The sequence below is a fragment of the Capra hircus genome, chromosome 3 (assembly GCF_001704415.2).
Source record: "Capra hircus breed San Clemente chromosome 3, ASM170441v1, whole genome shotgun sequence".
In the NCBI taxonomy this organism is placed as follows: Eukaryota; Metazoa; Chordata; class Mammalia; order Artiodactyla; family Bovidae; genus Capra; species Capra hircus.
In genome coordinates, this window is record NC_030810.1 from 61,382,891 (window position 1) to 61,399,996 (window position 17,106).

The 17,106-nt window shown below is 41.1% G+C and overlaps 1 protein-coding gene across 2 annotated transcripts in view; it reads left to right on the forward strand.

Moving 5' to 3' along the window:
- The window catches only part of SAMD13 (sterile alpha motif domain containing 13), a 50,095-nt gene continuing 40,791 nt past the window's right edge, over window positions 7,803-17,106 (forward strand). The window contains exons 1-2 of one of the 2 annotated variants that reach the window (XM_005678169.2): window positions 7,803-7,978; window positions 12,657-12,741. In XM_005678169.2, the coding sequence (XP_005678226.1) occupies window positions 7,969-7,978; window positions 12,657-12,741 (95 nt within the window). In that variant the 5' untranslated portion in view covers window positions 7,803-7,968. Of the gene's footprint in view, window positions 7,979-11,076; window positions 11,273-12,656; window positions 12,742-17,106 lie in introns of those variants that run through there. The other variant, XM_013962658.2, reaches the window with a different exon arrangement.

Here is a 17,106-nt window from a genome sequence, read left to right on the forward strand (position 1 = left end):
TCTGGTTCAAGCCACTATTATTTCTTGCCTCCATTACTGCAATAGCTTCTGGCCTATTCACCATTGTTCTGTGATTTATCCTAGAGAGAGAAGCCAGAGTAACCCTTTAAAAATTTGCCTGATCATATTATTGTTCCACCCAAAAGTCTACAGTAGCTTCCCATTCCATTCAGCATGGAAAACAAAGGGCTTGTGAAGTCCTCGACCCTACATCCTCTGTTCCAACTCAGTGGTCATCCTCTGTTCTCCTGTTTCTCATCCACAGGTCTCTCTAACCCAGCCACACTGGCATCCTTGCTATGTCTTGAAAACTCCAGACACATACTCACCCTGTTGTTCAGTCACTCAGTCCTGTCTGACTCTGCAACCCCATGGACTGCAGATCGCCAGGCCTCCCTATCCCTCACAATCTCCTGGAGTTTGCTCAAGCTCATGTCCATTGAGCCGGTGATGCCATCCAACCATCTCATCCTTTGTTGTTGCCCCTTCTCCTCCTGCCTTCAATCTTTCCCAGCATCAGGGTCTTTTCAAATGAGTTGGCTCTTCGCATCAGGTGGCCAAAGTATGGGAGTTTCAGCTGCAGCATCAGTCCTTCCAATGAATATTTAGGACTGATTTCCTTTAGGACAGACTGGTTTGAGCTCCTTGTAGTCCAACGGACCCTCAAGAGCCTTCTCCAGCATCACAGTTCAAAAGTATCAGTTATTCGGTGCTCAGCTTTCTTTATGATCGAACTCTCACATCCACACATGACTACTGGGAAAACCATAGCTTTGACTAGATGGACATTTCTTTGCAAAGTAATGTCTCTGCTTTTTAATATGCTGTCTAGGTTTGTCATAGTTTTTCTTCCAAGGAGCAAGTGTCTTTTAATTTCATGGTTGCAGTCATCATCTACAGTTATTTTGGAGCCCAAGAAAATTAAGTCTGTCACTGTCTCCATTGTTTCCCCATTTATTTGTGTGAAGTAATAGGACCAGATGCCATGATCTTAGTTTTTTCAATGTTTTCTAAAGACTTTTAGTTTTTTAAACCAGTTTTTTCACTCTCCTCTTTCACCTTCATCAAGAGACTCTTTAGTTCCTCTTCTCTTTCTGCCATAAGACTGGTATCATCTGCATATCTGAAGTTATTGACAGTTCTCTCAGCAATCTTGATTCCAGCTTGTGCTTCATCCAGCCCTGCATTTCACATGATGTACTCTACATAAAAATTAAGCAAGCAGGGTGACAGTATACAGCCTGATGTACTCCTTTCCAATGCTGAACCAGTCTGTTGTTCCATGTCCAGTTCTAGCTGTTGCTTCTTGACCTGCATAAGGTTTCGCAGGAGGCAACAAAGATGGTCTGGTATTCCTATCTTTATGCCTAACTCTTCTCTCTCCCTGAAATGTTTTTCCCTCAAAAATCCACAAGGCTTATCTTTTACCAATGCCCATTCTTCCTTTGAAAGTCACCTTCTCAATAAAATTTACTATACTTAACATTTCAACCCACATTCTCTCCTGTATTCTCAGTCTCCTTTGTGTGTGTGCATGCTAGGTCACTTCAGTCATGTCTGACTCTGCGACTCTATGAACTGTAGCCCATGGGGCTCCTTTGTCCATAGGATTCTCCAGGCAAGAATGCTGGAGTGGGTTACCATGCCCTCCTCCCGCGAATCTTCCAGACCCAGGGATTGAACCCAAGTCTCTTATGTCTCCTGCATTGGCAGGTGGATTCTTTACCACTAGAGCCACCTGGGAAGGCCCAAGCTCCTTTACCCTGCCTTTTTTTTAATAACATTTGTCACTTTCTAATATATAGAATTTACTTATTTAGTTTATATTTATCCATTTTTGTCTGTCTCTCCCCCACACACATTAGAATATAAGCTCCACAAGGCAGTAGACTTTTTCTTTTTATTTATTGATGTATCTCAATATTGATGTATCTCAATATCATCCTATTAATAGGATGATACCTAGTACATAGCAGTCACTCAAAAGAAATCTGTTGGCTGAAAAAACGGTTCACAGCCTTGTCAAACCTAATGCACCCTTCAACAAGAAATATGGGTTAATATACTCTAACATTGTGAAGGGGAAGTCATAAGCTACCTACACATGTAGTTTTTTTAAAAATTCAAATACTGAAGTTAGTTCAATGGCTCAGTCGTGTCCGACTCTTTGCGACCCCATGAATCGCAGCATGCCAGGCCTCCCTGTCCATCACCATCTCCCGGAGTTCACTCAGACTCACGTCCATTGAGTCCGTGATGCCATCCAGCCATCTCATCCTCGGTCGGCCCCTTCTCCTCCTGCTCCCAATCCCTCCCAGCATCACAGTCTTTTCCAATGAGTCAACTCTTCGCATGAGGCGGCCAAAGTACTGGAGCTTCAGCTTCAGCATCATTCCTTCCAAAGAAATCCCAGGGTTGATCTCCTTCAGAATGGACTGGTTGGATCTCCTTGCAGTCCAAGGGACTCTCAAGAGTCTTCTCCAACACCACAGTTCAAAAGCATCAATTCTTCAGTGCTCAGCCTTCTTCACAGTCCAACTCTCACATCCATACATGACCACAGGAAAAACCATAGCCTTGACAAGACGGACCTTAGTGGGCAAAGTAATGTCTCTGCTTTTGAATATACTATCTAGGTTGGTCATAACTTTTCTTCAAAGGAGTAAGCGTCTTTTAATTTCATGGCTGCAGTCACCATCTGCAGTGATGTTGGAGCCCCCCAAAATAAAGTCTACATGGTTTCTGCTGTTTCCCAATCTATTTCCCATGAAGTGATGGGACCAGATGCCATGATCTTCGTTTTCTGAATGTTGAGCTTTAAGCCAACTTTTTCACTCTCCTCTTTCACTTTCATCAAGAGGCTTTTTAGCTCCTCTTCACTTTCTGCCATAAGGGTGGTGTCATCTCAATATCTGAGGTTATTGATATTTCTCCTGGCAATCTTGATTCCAGCTTGTGTTTCTTCCAGCCCAGTGTTTCTCATGATGTACTCTGCATAGAAGTTAAATAAGCAGGGTGACAATATACAGCCTTGACGTACTCCTTTTCCGATTTGGAACCAGTCTGTTGTTCCATGTCCAGTTCTAACTGTTGCTTCCTGACCTGCATACAGATTTCTCAAGAGGCAGGTTAGGTCGTCTGGTATTCCCATCTCTTTCAGAATTTTCCACAGTTTATTGTGATCCACACAGTCAAAGGCTTTGGCATAGTCAATAAAGCAGAAATAGATGTTTTTCTGGAACTTTCTTGCTTTTTCCATGATCCAGCGGATGTTAGCAATTTGATCTCTGGTCCTCTGCCTTTTCTAAAACCAGCTTGAACATCAGGGAGTTCCCGGTTCACGTATTGCTGAAGCCTGGCTTGGAGAATTTTGAGCATTACTTTACTAGCGTGTGAGATGAGTGCAATTGTGCAGTAGTTTGAGCATTCTTTGGCATTTCCTTTATTTGGGATTGGAATGAAAACTGACTTTTTCTAGTCCTGTGGCCACTGCTGTGTTTTCCAAATTGGCTGGCATATTGAGTGCAGCACTTTTGCAGCATCATCTTTCAGGATTTGAAACAGCTCCACTGGAATTCCATCACCTCCACTAGCTTTGTTCATAGCGATGCTTTCCAAGGCCCACTTGACTTCACATTCCACATTCTGGCTCTAGATTAGTGATCACATCATCATGATTATCTGGGTCGTGAAGATCTGTTTTGTACAGTTCTTTTGTGTATTCTTGCCACCTCTTCTTAATATCTTCTGCTTCTGTTAGGTCCATACCATTTCTGTCCTTTATTGAGCCCATCCTTGCATGAAATGTTCCCTTGGTATCTCTAATTTTCTTGAAGAGATCTCTAGTCTTTCCCAGTCTGTTCTTTTCCTCTGTTTCTTTGCATTGATCGCTGAAGAAGGCTTTCTTATCTCTTCTTGCTATTCTTTGGAACTCTGCATTCAGATGCTTATGTCTTTCCTTTTCTCCTTTGCTTTTCACCTCTCTTATTTTCATAGCTATTTGTAAGGCCTCTCCAGACAGCCATTTTGCTTTTTTGCATTTCTTTTCCATGGGGATGGTCTTGATCCCTGTCTACTGTACAATGTCACGAACCTCATTCCATAGTTCATCAGGCATTCTATCTATCAGATCTAGGCCCTTAAATCTATTTCTCACTTCCACTGTATAATCATAAGGGATTTGATTTAGGTCATACCTGAATGGTCTAGTGGTTTTCCCTGCTTTTTCAATTTGAGTCTGAATTTGGCAATAAGGAGTCCATGATCTGAGCCACAGTCAGCTCCTGGTCTTGTTTTTGTTGACTGTATAGAGCTTCTCCATCTTTTGCTGCAGATAATATAATCAATCTGATTTCAGTGTCAACCATCTGGTGATGTCTATGTGTAGAGTCTTCTCTTGTGTTGTTGGAAGAGGGTGTTTGTTATGACCAATGCATTTTCTTGGCAAAACTCTATTAGTCTTTTCCCTGCTTCATTCTGCATTCCAAGGCCAAATTTGCCTGTTACTCCAGGTGTTTCTTGACTTCCTACTTTTGCATTCCAGTCCCCTATAATGAAAAGGACATCTTTTTTGGGTGTTAGTTCTAAAAGGTCTTGTAGGTCTTCATAAAACCATTCAACTTCAGTTTCTTCAGCGTTACTGGTTGGGGCATAGACTTGGATAACTGCGATATTGAATGGTTTGCCTTGGAGATGAATAGAGATCATTCTGTCGTTTTTGAGATTGCATCCAAGTACTGCATTTCAGACTCTTTTGTTGACCATGATGGCTACTCCATTTCTTCTGAGGGATTCCTGCCAGCAGTAGTAGATATAATGGTCATCTGAGTTAAATTTACCCATTCCAGTCCATTTTAGTTCGCTGATTCCTAGAATGTCGACGTTCACCCTTGCCATCTCGTTTGACCACTTCCAATTTGCCTTGATTCATGGACCTGACATTCCAGGTTCCTATGCAATATTGCTCTTTACAGCATCGGACCTTGCTTCTATCACCAATCACATCCACAGCTGGGTATTGTTTTTGCTTTGGCTCTATCCCTTCATTCTTTCTAAGTTATTTCTCCACTGATCTCCAGTAGCATATTGGGCACCTACTGACCTGGGGAGTTCCTATTTCAGTATCCTATCATTTTGCCTTTTCATACTGTTCATGGGGTTCTCAAAGCAAGAATACTGAAGTGGCTTGACATTCCCTTCTCCAGTGGACCACATTCTGTCAGACCTCTCCACCATGACCCGCCCATCTTGGGTTGCCCTGCAGGCATGGCTAGGTTTCATTGAGTTAGACAAGGCTGTGGTCCTAGTTGATTAGATTGACTAAAATATAAACATGTGGTTCAATGTGGAACTGCTCAGGTAGCCCTACACTAAAAGAACCTATAAAGCAGTCAGCTGCTTGCACCATCTGTAGAATCATCATGAAATGGATAGTACAAAATGAACTGTATTGCTGATTCTAAGTCCAGGAATGGCATTATCATTTCACTATGTGAAAAAGTTTATGTTTATATATAAAATAGATTCTAGACTCACATAAATATAAACAGCTTTTTCATCTACACGAATGAGCAGCCGGACAATCAATTCACACAGGATGTGGGACAGTTCTTTGCTGAGCAGGACCGTCTTGGGCATTGCAAGATATACAGTGCCATTGTCCCAAACAAATACGTTCCAGTAATTCCCTACCTACAATCACTGGAACAAGCAAAATCACTCTGGTGAATTTCCAAACCAACTCCTGGAGGTACTTTCATCCCAAGAGATCTTGGTCTGTAAGTCCAGGGGCCTTTGACCAGCTCCTCCTCACTTCTCTTTCCTTCACCTTTCCCTTTCCGCTCCCCCAGTTCCTGCCTGGTGTCATAGTCTCACTTCTGCCCTCTCCCTGCCCTCCTCTGCTGACCTTTCTCCTCTCCACATGATCTTCAACTAAGTCTCAGAGTTCCGTTTCTACTCATGGTATGCAAAGTCACGCTTCCAACTGCCACTTTGTCACTGAGACACAGAAAGCCTCCAGTTATACATGTCCAAAATCAGTCATCTTCTTCCAAAACCTGTTATTCCATCAGTTGTACCTATTTATGTGAATGACATCATCCACTTAGTCTAGAAAGGACAACCATGACATCATCCAGTTAATCTAGAAAGGACAACCATCTTTGTGTCCTACTCCTCACTCCTGAATCCAGTTGATTGTACCATTCTGTCCATTTGCCCCCTGAGGTGTCTCATATTTGCTTCCTTTTTTATCACTAATTCAAACTCTCATCACCTATAACTTAGAATATCGTCACAGCCTCCTAACTAGTACTTCTATGCTAATTTATCTTTTGATACATCCACAAAAGGAGTTTCTCCAGACACTATTAATATCTATTAATAATATTATTTATACTTAGCTTTAGGAACTTCCCTGGCAGCTCAGTGGTAAAGAATTAGCCTGCAATGCAGGAGATGTGGGTCAGGAAGATTCCGTGGAGTAGGAAATGGCAACCCACTGCAGTATTCTTGCCTGGAAAGTCCCATGGACAGAGGAGACTGACCAGCTACAGTTTATGGGGACACAAAGAGTTGGACATGGCTGAGCAACTAAGCACACACACACACACACACACACACACACACACACACACACACACACACACACACACAGAGTACTTGGCATATTATAAGCATTCAATTATAATGTTTAATTGAGTGTTCATTATATGCCAGGCATTATATTAAATGCTTCTCACTTTTAGTCTGCACAGCCACATGACAAGATAGGAATGATTCATTATTCATAGTAGAATTATTATTATTTAAATTTTAAAGATGAAAAAGAAGTTTGGGGAGGTTAAACAACTTACCTAAGGTCACAGAACTAGCTCCAAAAGGACAACAGCAAGATTCTAGGTCTATCTGGCTTCTAAAAAATCCCTGATTTTGCTTTTTTTTTTTTCTTTTCATTTTAATTTTTTGGATACAACTTTCTCATATTGTCTCTAGCCTAATCACTACCTCCTATTCAGTCTCTGTATCTGTGCCACCTGCTTTTTCCTTCCCCCTTCATTCTTCCAATCCATAGGTTCTTCTTTTGGTCTCACTTATTTCCATATTTAGTAAAGATTTATTATCAGCTCTTTCAAGGAAGTCCTTCACAGCAGGCTCCCCTCTTTCACTGCGCCCACCACATCCGACACAGCCCTCCTCCCTACGCTCTCTTCCCAGCTGCTAAGAAAAGGGGTGGAAGATAAAAAGAATTGTGCTGGGGGGTCGGGGTGGGGGGCGGTGAGGGCGAAGGGTGGGAGGGGGAGGACGAAGGGTGGGGGATCCCCAACCTCCGGAAGTGCGAATACAAAAGACTCCTTGCATTTTTTAGCTTTCCTCCGCGTATCTGTGTTGCTTTCTGGTTCTAATAAAATGAACTAAGTCAGTAAAAAGTGCTTTGTAAAGTACTCTCCAAATGTGATGGGCAATTATTCACTCTCCTTTTGCATGACCAGAGCTTCAACTGAGTGAGCCACACAATAGGTGTTCCAAGCAGAGGATGCCGCTTGTTATGTTTGGGTGAAAGGAGTAACACTCTAATGTGGACTTGGCCTGAGGAAATCTCTGCTTGTCATAACTGCCAAACCCCAGCTCAAAACTTCATCAGAATTGCCACGTGCGAATAAGACAGGAAGAAAATGGTATTAGCCTGAAAACTCCCTGTTTAAAAACCTCTCTCGGAGTGTTTCACACCTCCAGCTCCCAGGAAGTTTCAAGTTTTTGCAAATGTCCTCCCTTTACTTCTTAGCTCCCCGGCCCTATCCCTTCCCTCCCGGGCCTCCCAGCTTCCTCGCCGACCCAGCCCTCGGACCCTCGCCCCGAGGGCGGAGACTACAAGTCCCGGCGTGCCCCGCGCGCCCGGCCGGGTGCACTGGGGCTGGGCGCGTGGCGGCCGGCGAGCTCTGCACCGGGGAAAGCCTCCCGGCGCTGGCCATGCGGGGAGGTAAGTGATCGCTCGTGCTACGAGGGCACTGGGAACGCGCCCGTCCTACCCCCCCTGTCCAGGATGGAAGGAAACGAAGAAAGCCACGAGAAAAACTGCCCTGCCCTCCCTCGTCTCTGCTGTGTGTCCGGTGCTCCTGCAGCTTGTTGTACCCCCCGAGTGTGTTATCTGTCACCCCGGAGTAGAAGTGGGGGCAGAAGCGTGCCCGGCCCCGTGGAGCGCTGCGGCTCCCCGGGGGCTGCAGGGCGGAGCTAGCAGGAGGGGAACAGGAGATGGCAAGGCTCGGCTGGGCGCTTACCGAGCGCCACACCTCCCTACTCCCTTTCCAAAGATGAGTTCCCCTGGGGAGCCCCCAGTCCCAAAGACAAATGATTTCTTCTTGAAAATCTTAGCCAGAAACTTTCCCCTCTGTCACCAGTGCCACAAGCGAGTCGTTTGGCTGTCGGACGTGACCGCTGATTCAAGAGTTTCTCCGGCATCCCCTCTCCTGCCCTATGTTCTGCCCCCACCGCCCCCTCTCCAGGCCCTCCTCAGTTTCCCCTAGAGACCCTCTAGGGCCCTGCTGAGCTCGGCCCTGCCCTTCGGCGACTTCTTGAGATGACTTCTGCAGCGCTGTGTACCCAGGTCTGCGCTCAGAGATCCGGGCTGGAGACGCCTGCGGGCGGATACCTGGAGGCAAGGCAGGGCGGATGGTTCCCCCGGGAGGGTGCTTGCTCACTGGGGGGTGAGAGATCAATAAAAGAAGCTGATTGAGGCACCACTTTCCCATTCTTCCTGACCCATCTCCCTTCTTATCTGAGCCCATTTCCAAGTGTCCCTGAAAGTACTGCTCCGGAATCTCAGCACGAGGACCTCTGAAGTTACTTTAGCACATCCCATGATGTCCTGGATTAGAGGGTCTTGTTGGTTTGTATCTCTCTCTCTCACTCCTCTTACACACACAGCCAAACACAATGCATACTGCTCATTCTGCAAATACAAGAATACCACGACACTACGCACACCACAAACACACACATATACCACAGGTACAACACCCACACATATTACACAGCATATGCTTATCACACATACTACATTTATGCTGTGCCCTACACACACACCAGGCACCACACTACACACAAATACACTTAATTTTTATTAGCAGAGAAGAGGGTTAATATCACTTTGTTGGAAGGAGTGAGGAGGAAGTGGTTGAGTACTAGTATAGATTCTTATACCCACAAATGTCAGTTTACTCCAAAATTAGAAATTAGCTGATGAATGAAACCTCCTGTTGCCAGGATATGTGGCTCATTTTTTATAAAATGGTATTTATTTTTCACAACACCTTCCGAAACCCACACCCTTGTCTAACAAGCAAATTTTTATCACAACAAGAAAGACAGTAAGGGATGCCCTCTTCTATACGTAGGAAGAAATTCTTGGAGAAATAAAATCCTTTCTCCTGTGAGGGTATCTGATGAGAGTCAGTATAACTACACTTGCTTTGCCTCTCTTCTTTCAAGAGTGGTGGGCTGAACCTAATATTGTTCTAAGCAGTGCCATGACGGTGCTGTCAGGGTACTCTCTTCTCTATCCCTTGCCCCCAGGACTCACAGCCCAGCCCCCTTCCATTTGAATTTAGTTGGAAAACAGTTTAGACACCTCAGATCAAGTTCAAAAGCATTATGGAATCTGTTGGTGAAAGAGTCCTCTGTCTCCAGAAGGGTTCATCATTTTGATCATTGGTGATAAAACAAACCAAGAAAGAAAAAAACACTTGTTTGAGCTGTGCTCAAAAAATAGTACTCAAAAATAAAAGAATATTTAGAAGTCTTCCCTAAATTATTATTATTTGCTCTTTCAAGGGGGCAATGGCAAAGATGTGCAGAGAGAGCATTTGAAATTTTTCTCAGCGATGATCTTCCAAGAAGTTGAAAATTTCTAATACCATTTCTGCAGTAAGTAAGGGGAAGAAAATTGACTTTGAAATTCAGATTGCAAATTTAGATTATAGTTGCTGATTTTCTAGTGCCCTTAAAAATTGCTAAAGAAAAGAGAGACCAGCAGCTTTCTCCTCAATTCTGCCCAGTCTATACAGTATTACAGCAGGAAATGACTTTTTCTAGGATCCTTCTGCCCTACCTTGAGAGGTTTTGTTGACATCTTGACCTAAAAGTGTGCAAATATTGATTGTTTATTTCAGTGACAATCATTTGTGTTTCTAGTTATATACAGTATGTTTGTGGAATGGGAATGTTTCCCTTGAGCAGTAGTTCCCAGTCAAGCAAGAGAACTGTAAGATTGATCAGGGTAACTTAATCAAAAGATCATGCCTGGCCTTTATTCCACCTTCCCCTTTCCTGAACTGGGACTTAGGATGGTGGAAGATACTATGAATTTGGGGGTTGGCACAAATCTTCTTTTTCATATGTAATTAATATAGTAGCAGGTGCTCATAGAAAAGAAATGTTGAATTTGTTGAATTATGCTCTTTACGCAACTGGGGAAATCTGGTAAAATGAAACCTCCCAGACTAATTGTTTTTGTTTCGTAGAATAAAGTTTGTTTTATTTTGAGTTTTTGGCTGACTTCATCTGGTAGGATGAATGCCAAAATTAAAGAATGTGGGAGTTCTCAGGCGATCTGGTCATCTCCTTTGCATCCTCTCTGAAATATGTTACTTCCTGCATAATGAAGTAAAAGGATTTTCTGCTGGGCAGTGCTTTCCTTATTCTCACAAAGAGCTTGAAAGCCAGCCCTGGGAACTTTGTCAGCAAATGAATAACACAGGACTGCAGCTTCTGGGTGTTCACTGAATATAGCCCTTAGGCACTGGACTTTCTCTTATTTTTTCTCCCACAGGGAAGAAAAAAGATAGTTTGACACATGGCATTCATGCTCAAAACGGCTAAGACATATGATGCAGAAACAAGGAAGGGGAGGGAGAAAATAATAGCCTCTGGATACAGTTTGTTTTCCTTTGATCAAGACAGGTGCAGGGAGAATTCTGCAGCGTGGGGACTTGTGATTCATTCACTTCCACTAATTGTGTTGAAGGTAGTTAGCAAAAGTGAACAGGCACACTGTAGCTTTAAAAAGTCAGCCATGAACCAGAAGGCAGTTGGTGCAGCTTGTGTGTGATTCCTAACGTCATGTTGGCTGAGAGCCAGCCTGGTTTTATTTCACTGTGTCAAATTGTACCTCCTTATTGAATTCCTTTGCCAGCCTACTTTGTGAAAGAAAACATTGGGGTTTCTTTGGCTGTTCTTGATAAGCCTATAAAAAATGACATGTTTTAGTTGCTTCTAGGTAGGTTTTCTTTTTACTCTTCCACAAGAAAAGAAAATAATAATAATAAGACTATGTAGTGTGGTGTTGCAGAGTATCATTGTGTGTTTTGTTTTGTTTTGTTTCTGAGATGCTTAGAAAATGGTGAATGTGTAACAGTTTCCAACTGAAGTGAAATCATTCTTTTGGCATGGAGCAATCAGCACTATCTTCTGTCTACTCTGTAACGGTGTGTGGATGTATGTTAATATCTAGATGTATATTAAATGTTGGATTTCTCTATGAATGATCTAAGTGGTGTAGTGCCTGGAAGTTTGTGTGTGTGTGTGTGCGTGTATGTCAGCAGTGAAGATTATCCCACACTTACAGTATTATTTGTTAATCATCTACTTCTGTAACAGTGATAAAATCTTGTGAATATACTAAATGGTGCACTTGTCATGTCAGAGTAATCCCTAGGGAAGAAGTGCCGAAGTATAAAGTGATTTGAGAGGAAATGTATTTAATTTATGGCTTCAGCTGTAGAAGAACAAGCACGTTTCAGAACTAGTTTTTTTTTTTTCAGCAGTTTTGTTCGTAGCTTTTTCATCTTGCTAATTGCATATTAATTGCAGAGGGATTTTATTTTTTCTGTGTTCTACTAAACAAAAAGACGAAGTGATGGATGCTACTATATCTCCTTGAATGTTTTGATGATTTTTACATAAATCTAATGAGCTGCCTACCCTCTCTTACACACACACTCTCACACACACACACACACACACACACACACACACACCAGCAGCACCTTTCTGTGTTAAGGGCTATCTGACATTTTCCTGAGCTTCCAGCTTTACCAGAGCATGACCATCTCACAGACAGGTTTTTAAGGTTTTCATTGAGAATATATGAGGTAGGGGAATATTTGCTGACAAAAGCTTTAAGTGCTCTTTTGCATCGCAGTGAAAAAATAGAGGAGAAGTGGGAGTGGACAGAAAAAAAAAAAATACAGTAAGAAAAAAAGAAATCACAGCCCGAGATGGAAAGGGGAGGAAAAGGGGGATTGTTTTTGTCGACTTTGACTCATTTATGAGTTGCAGTGTCTTAAGTGAGAGCTTGGCACTGGGAGAAGCTGTGCCAGTTCACACAGCACTTGTTTTGAACAAGGATTCAATTTCATTTGCAAATGCTTATTGTCGAGGCAGGGAGTGCCAGCACAGATGAAAGCACCCCAATCTGTCTCCTCCAATTCTTTAGGTTTAATCACATCTCTCCAATCGCTGAGGGAACTGGAGATTTAAGCAAACATATACGTGAATTGGTGTGAGGCTGTAAAAGGGACCATTATGTTTCCGATTCAGAATATATATTCTTCTCTCACTTTCAAAGAATTAAACACGAGCTTTTCTCCCTTATTGATTAGTTGCTGAAGTAAAGGAACCCTGCAGCCTCCCCATGCTATCTGTTGACATGGAAAACAAGGAAAATGGCTCTGCCGGTGTAAAAAAGTAAGTGAAACTGGCTTGTGAGTTCTGCTTCTGCGAACAACAGAGGGACTTGGGTTCTATTTTTATACTTCTTGCTTATCTACTACAATACACTGTGGGGGTTGTCTTGGTTGATTGGTCTACACTAGCGACCAGCTTCCCCTCTCCCCCCAGCCTCAATTCCATTTTTCTGTATTCCATTTCTAAGAGATGACTCAGACATCAAAGTGCATAAAGGGTTAGTGTATCAGGCTTTAAAACAGGGAAGGTTGAAGATTCCAGCCCTGAATTCTGAATATTGAAACAAAAACACAGAGCAAACATAGACTCTGCCTCCCAAGTCCGTAGGCTACAAGGGGTATGGAGGGGGGGGGTGCAGTGTGTGTGTGTGTGTGTGTGTGCGTGCTTGCATGAGGGGGAACAGAAAAGAGAGATTGAGTCTTTTTTTAATAAAACCACCCATCTCAAAAATGAAAGCTATAGGAAGGGAAGGAAAAGTGTCAGTAAGAATACTAAGTTTAACAACTTCTCTGTCCTCATTTTATAAACTGTTTCTTGAATGTGAAACATTTCTGTATATACCAAAGTCTCTTTTTTACATCTGCTCTTACAGTTGAAACATATGATTATATTTATTGTGAGTTATATGCTTGATACTTTTAAATAGGAAAATTTAGTTGCATTATGTGGTGTATTCTGAAACATGCTACATATTTTAGACATAAAATATCTGTAAGTATATGAAAAAATATTTATTCTAGGAGTTATATTTTGGCTCTAACCACATTGCTTATAAGGAAGAAGTATGCTCCAAGACAGTATTGTCTGTTTCATTTTTTCCCTGTCATTTTAGTTTAAAATCTCCTTCTACCTGAGCTTTGGAAGAAGCTAATGTAATCTGTAGAAGCTGTGATAACTAAATGAAAAAATAGTATGCTGTATATGTTTATGAATAGAAGGTTTCTTTTATATTAAGGTTACATTAAACTTAATAAAATCTGCTTTAAAATTTTCTCCTGTAATTTATGTATCAATGCCATGCTTCCATACTTGATCCCATGTTTGAAGTTTGGGGAAAGTAGATGGAGGAAGAGTGAAAGAAGGAGATGCTTTTTTTAATGTGTCTGTTAGACCAACTGCTTCCAACAGTACCCTGAGCAGTGTTGAAAATGTCCTACACAGATACTGTCCACCATGGTAGCCACGAGCTGCATGTGGCAATTAAAAACTTGAAATGTGACTAATATAACTGATGAACTGAATTTTTAATTTTATTCAATTTAAATCAATTTTAAAAGTTAACAGCTTCATTGAAATATGATTGCCATATAATAAACTGCATGTGTTTAAAGTATAAAATATGATAAGCTCTGACATTTGTATACACCCATGAAACCATTACCAAAATTAAGATAACAAACATATCCATCATCCCCACAGGTTCCTCATAAACCTTTATAATCTCTCCTTCCTGCCCTTCTCTGCCCTCATATTGCCCAGGCAACACTGGTAGTCTCTCACTGAAGATTAGTTTATTTTTCCTAGATTTTTATATAAATGGAATTATTCAAAATATACTTTTTTAGGGAGAGGGAAGGGGTCTGGTTTCTTTCTCCCAGAATAATTAATTTAGGATTCGTTTATGTTATAATATGTATCAATAGTTCATTGATTTTTATTACTAAGTAATGTTTTATTGTATGGATATACAACGCTTTGTTCATTGTTAGTCCACCCACTTGTTCATAGACTTTTGGGTTGTTTCCGTTTATTAGGGTTACAACTGAACTGCCTTGGTCACTTGCGTACAGGTGTGTGTGTGAACATATACATTTTTCTTGGATAAGTATCTAGGAGTGAAGTGACTGGGCCATGTGGTAAGTAAGTAAGTGAAGTCGCTCAGTCGTGTCTGACTCTTTGCGACCCCATAGACTGCAGCCTACCAGGCTCCTCTGTCCATAGGATTTTCCAGGCAATAGTACTGGAGTGGATTGCTGTCTCCTTCTCCAGCGGGATCTTCCCGACCCAGGGATCAAACCTGGGTATCCCGCGTGGTAGACTGACCCATTACCCGCTGAGCTGCCAGAGAAGGCCATGTGGTAGGTGCATGCTAAACTTTGTAAGAAATTGCCAAACTGGTTTCCGAACAAGTTGTGCCATTTTGCATTCCCACCAGCAGTGTGTGAGCACTCCAATTGTTCTGTATCCTCAGGAACTTGGTGTGATCTGTCTTCTTCATTTCATTGGGTGGGCTTTGTTTTGTTTTTTAATCTGAAGATTGCTTTGTGTAGTATGACCATTTTAACAACATTAATTCTTCCAATCCAAGAGCATGGTATATCTTTCCATTACTTTGAATTATTTTCAATTTCCTTTATCAGTGTTTTACAGTTCTCTCCTTGGTTATTAGGTATGGTTTTAATTTTCATTTCTGTAATGACTGAGGATGTTGAGATTTTTTTTTATGTGCTTGTGTTATCTATAGATCCTCTTAAGTATTGTTCAGATCTTTTGTCCATCTTTTTATTAGGCTGGTTTTTTAATATATTATTATGTAGAATTTTTACACATTCAGGATACAAGTCCTTTGTTATATACATGATTTGAAAATATTTTCTTGCTGTATGTAAGTTGTTTTTTCATTCTCTCTACAGTGCCTTTCAAAGTGCAGAAGTTTTAAATTTTGATGAAGTCCAGTTTATAAATTTTTTATTTTATGGATAGTGCTTTTAGTGTCACTCATCTAAGAAACATTTGCCTCGCTCAAGGTCACAAAGATTTTCTCTTATGTTTTCTTAGATTTGGGACTATAATTTTTGAGTTAATTTTTGTATATAATGTGGAATAAGGATTAAAGTCTTACTGTTGATAGTGGTTTCGGTGGTTGGTTTTTTTGCCTTTGGAGATCCAGTTGTTCCAGCACCATTTGTTGAACTATTTCTGCAACTTTGTTGAAAAAATAACTGATCGTATATCTGTAGATCTAGTTCTGGACTCTGTTTTATTCCGGGGATATTTTGTGTATATTTATGCCAATGCAACACTGTTTGAATAACTATACCTTTATGATAAATCTTGAAATCAGGTAGTATTATCCATTCAACTTTGATCTTTTTGGAACTTGTTTTGGCACTCTTAGGTCCTTTGCTTTTCCATATAAATCAGCTTGTAAATTTCTACCAAAAAAGAATGCCTGCTGGTCATTTGACTGGCATTGCATTGAATTATAGATCAATTTAGGGAGAATTGACATCTTAACAATATTGTGTCTTCCAATTCATTAACATAGCATTTTGACCCATTACTCAGGTCCTCCTTAATTTCTCTCAGCAGTGTCTCATGGTTTTCAGTGTTCAGGTCTTGCATATTTTGTCAGATATATCCCTCCATATTTCATATTTTTATACTATTATTAGTGGTTATTGTTGTTTAGTTGTTAAGTCATGTCTGACTCTTCTGTGATCCCATGGACTGTGGCCCACCGGGCTTCTCTGTCCATGGGATTTCCCAATCAAGAATACTGGAGGAGGTTGCCATTTCCTTCTCTATGAGATCTTCCCGACCCAGGGATTGAACTTGCATCTCCTGCATTAGCAGAGGATTCTTTAACACTGAGTCACCAGAGAAGCCCCGTTATTGATAATGCTTTTTAAATTTAAATTTCTAATTGTTTATGGCTAGTATAAAGAAATATGGTAGGTTTTTTTTATATTGATCTTGTATCCTACAACCTTGCTAAACTCACTTATTACTTCTAATGGCTTTTTCATAGATTCTATCAGATATTTAACATAGACAGCTATGTCTTGTGAATAAAGACAGTTTTACTTTTTCTTTCCCACTATGGATACCTTTCTTTTTCTTACTTTATTGCACTGAATAAGACCTCCAGTAAAAAGTTGAACAGCAGTAGTGAGATTAGACATCCTAATTTTGTTCCCAATCTTAAGACAAGAAAAACATTTTTACTTTTTTTCTTGTCTTTCTTTTCAGCCTGCTTTAAAATTTTTCTCTGTGTCATTGATTTGTGAGCAATTTGATTATGAGACTCGGTGTAGTTTTATTCATCTTTCTTGTGTTTAAAGTTTGTTTTTTGGGAGGGGGAATCTATGGGTTTAGTTTTCATCAAGTTTGGAAATTTCTTTTTTTTAATTTAATTTTTTTCTTTTTATTTTAATTGGAGGCTAATTACTTTACAATATTGTGGTGATTTTGCTATACATTCACATGAATCAGCCATGGGTGTACATGTGTTCCCCATCCTGACCCTCCCTCCCACCTCCCTCCCCATCCCATTTCTCAGGGTCATCCCAGTGGACCAGCCCTGAGCACCCTGTCTCATGCATTGAACCTGGTCTGGCAGTCTATTTCACATATGATAATATA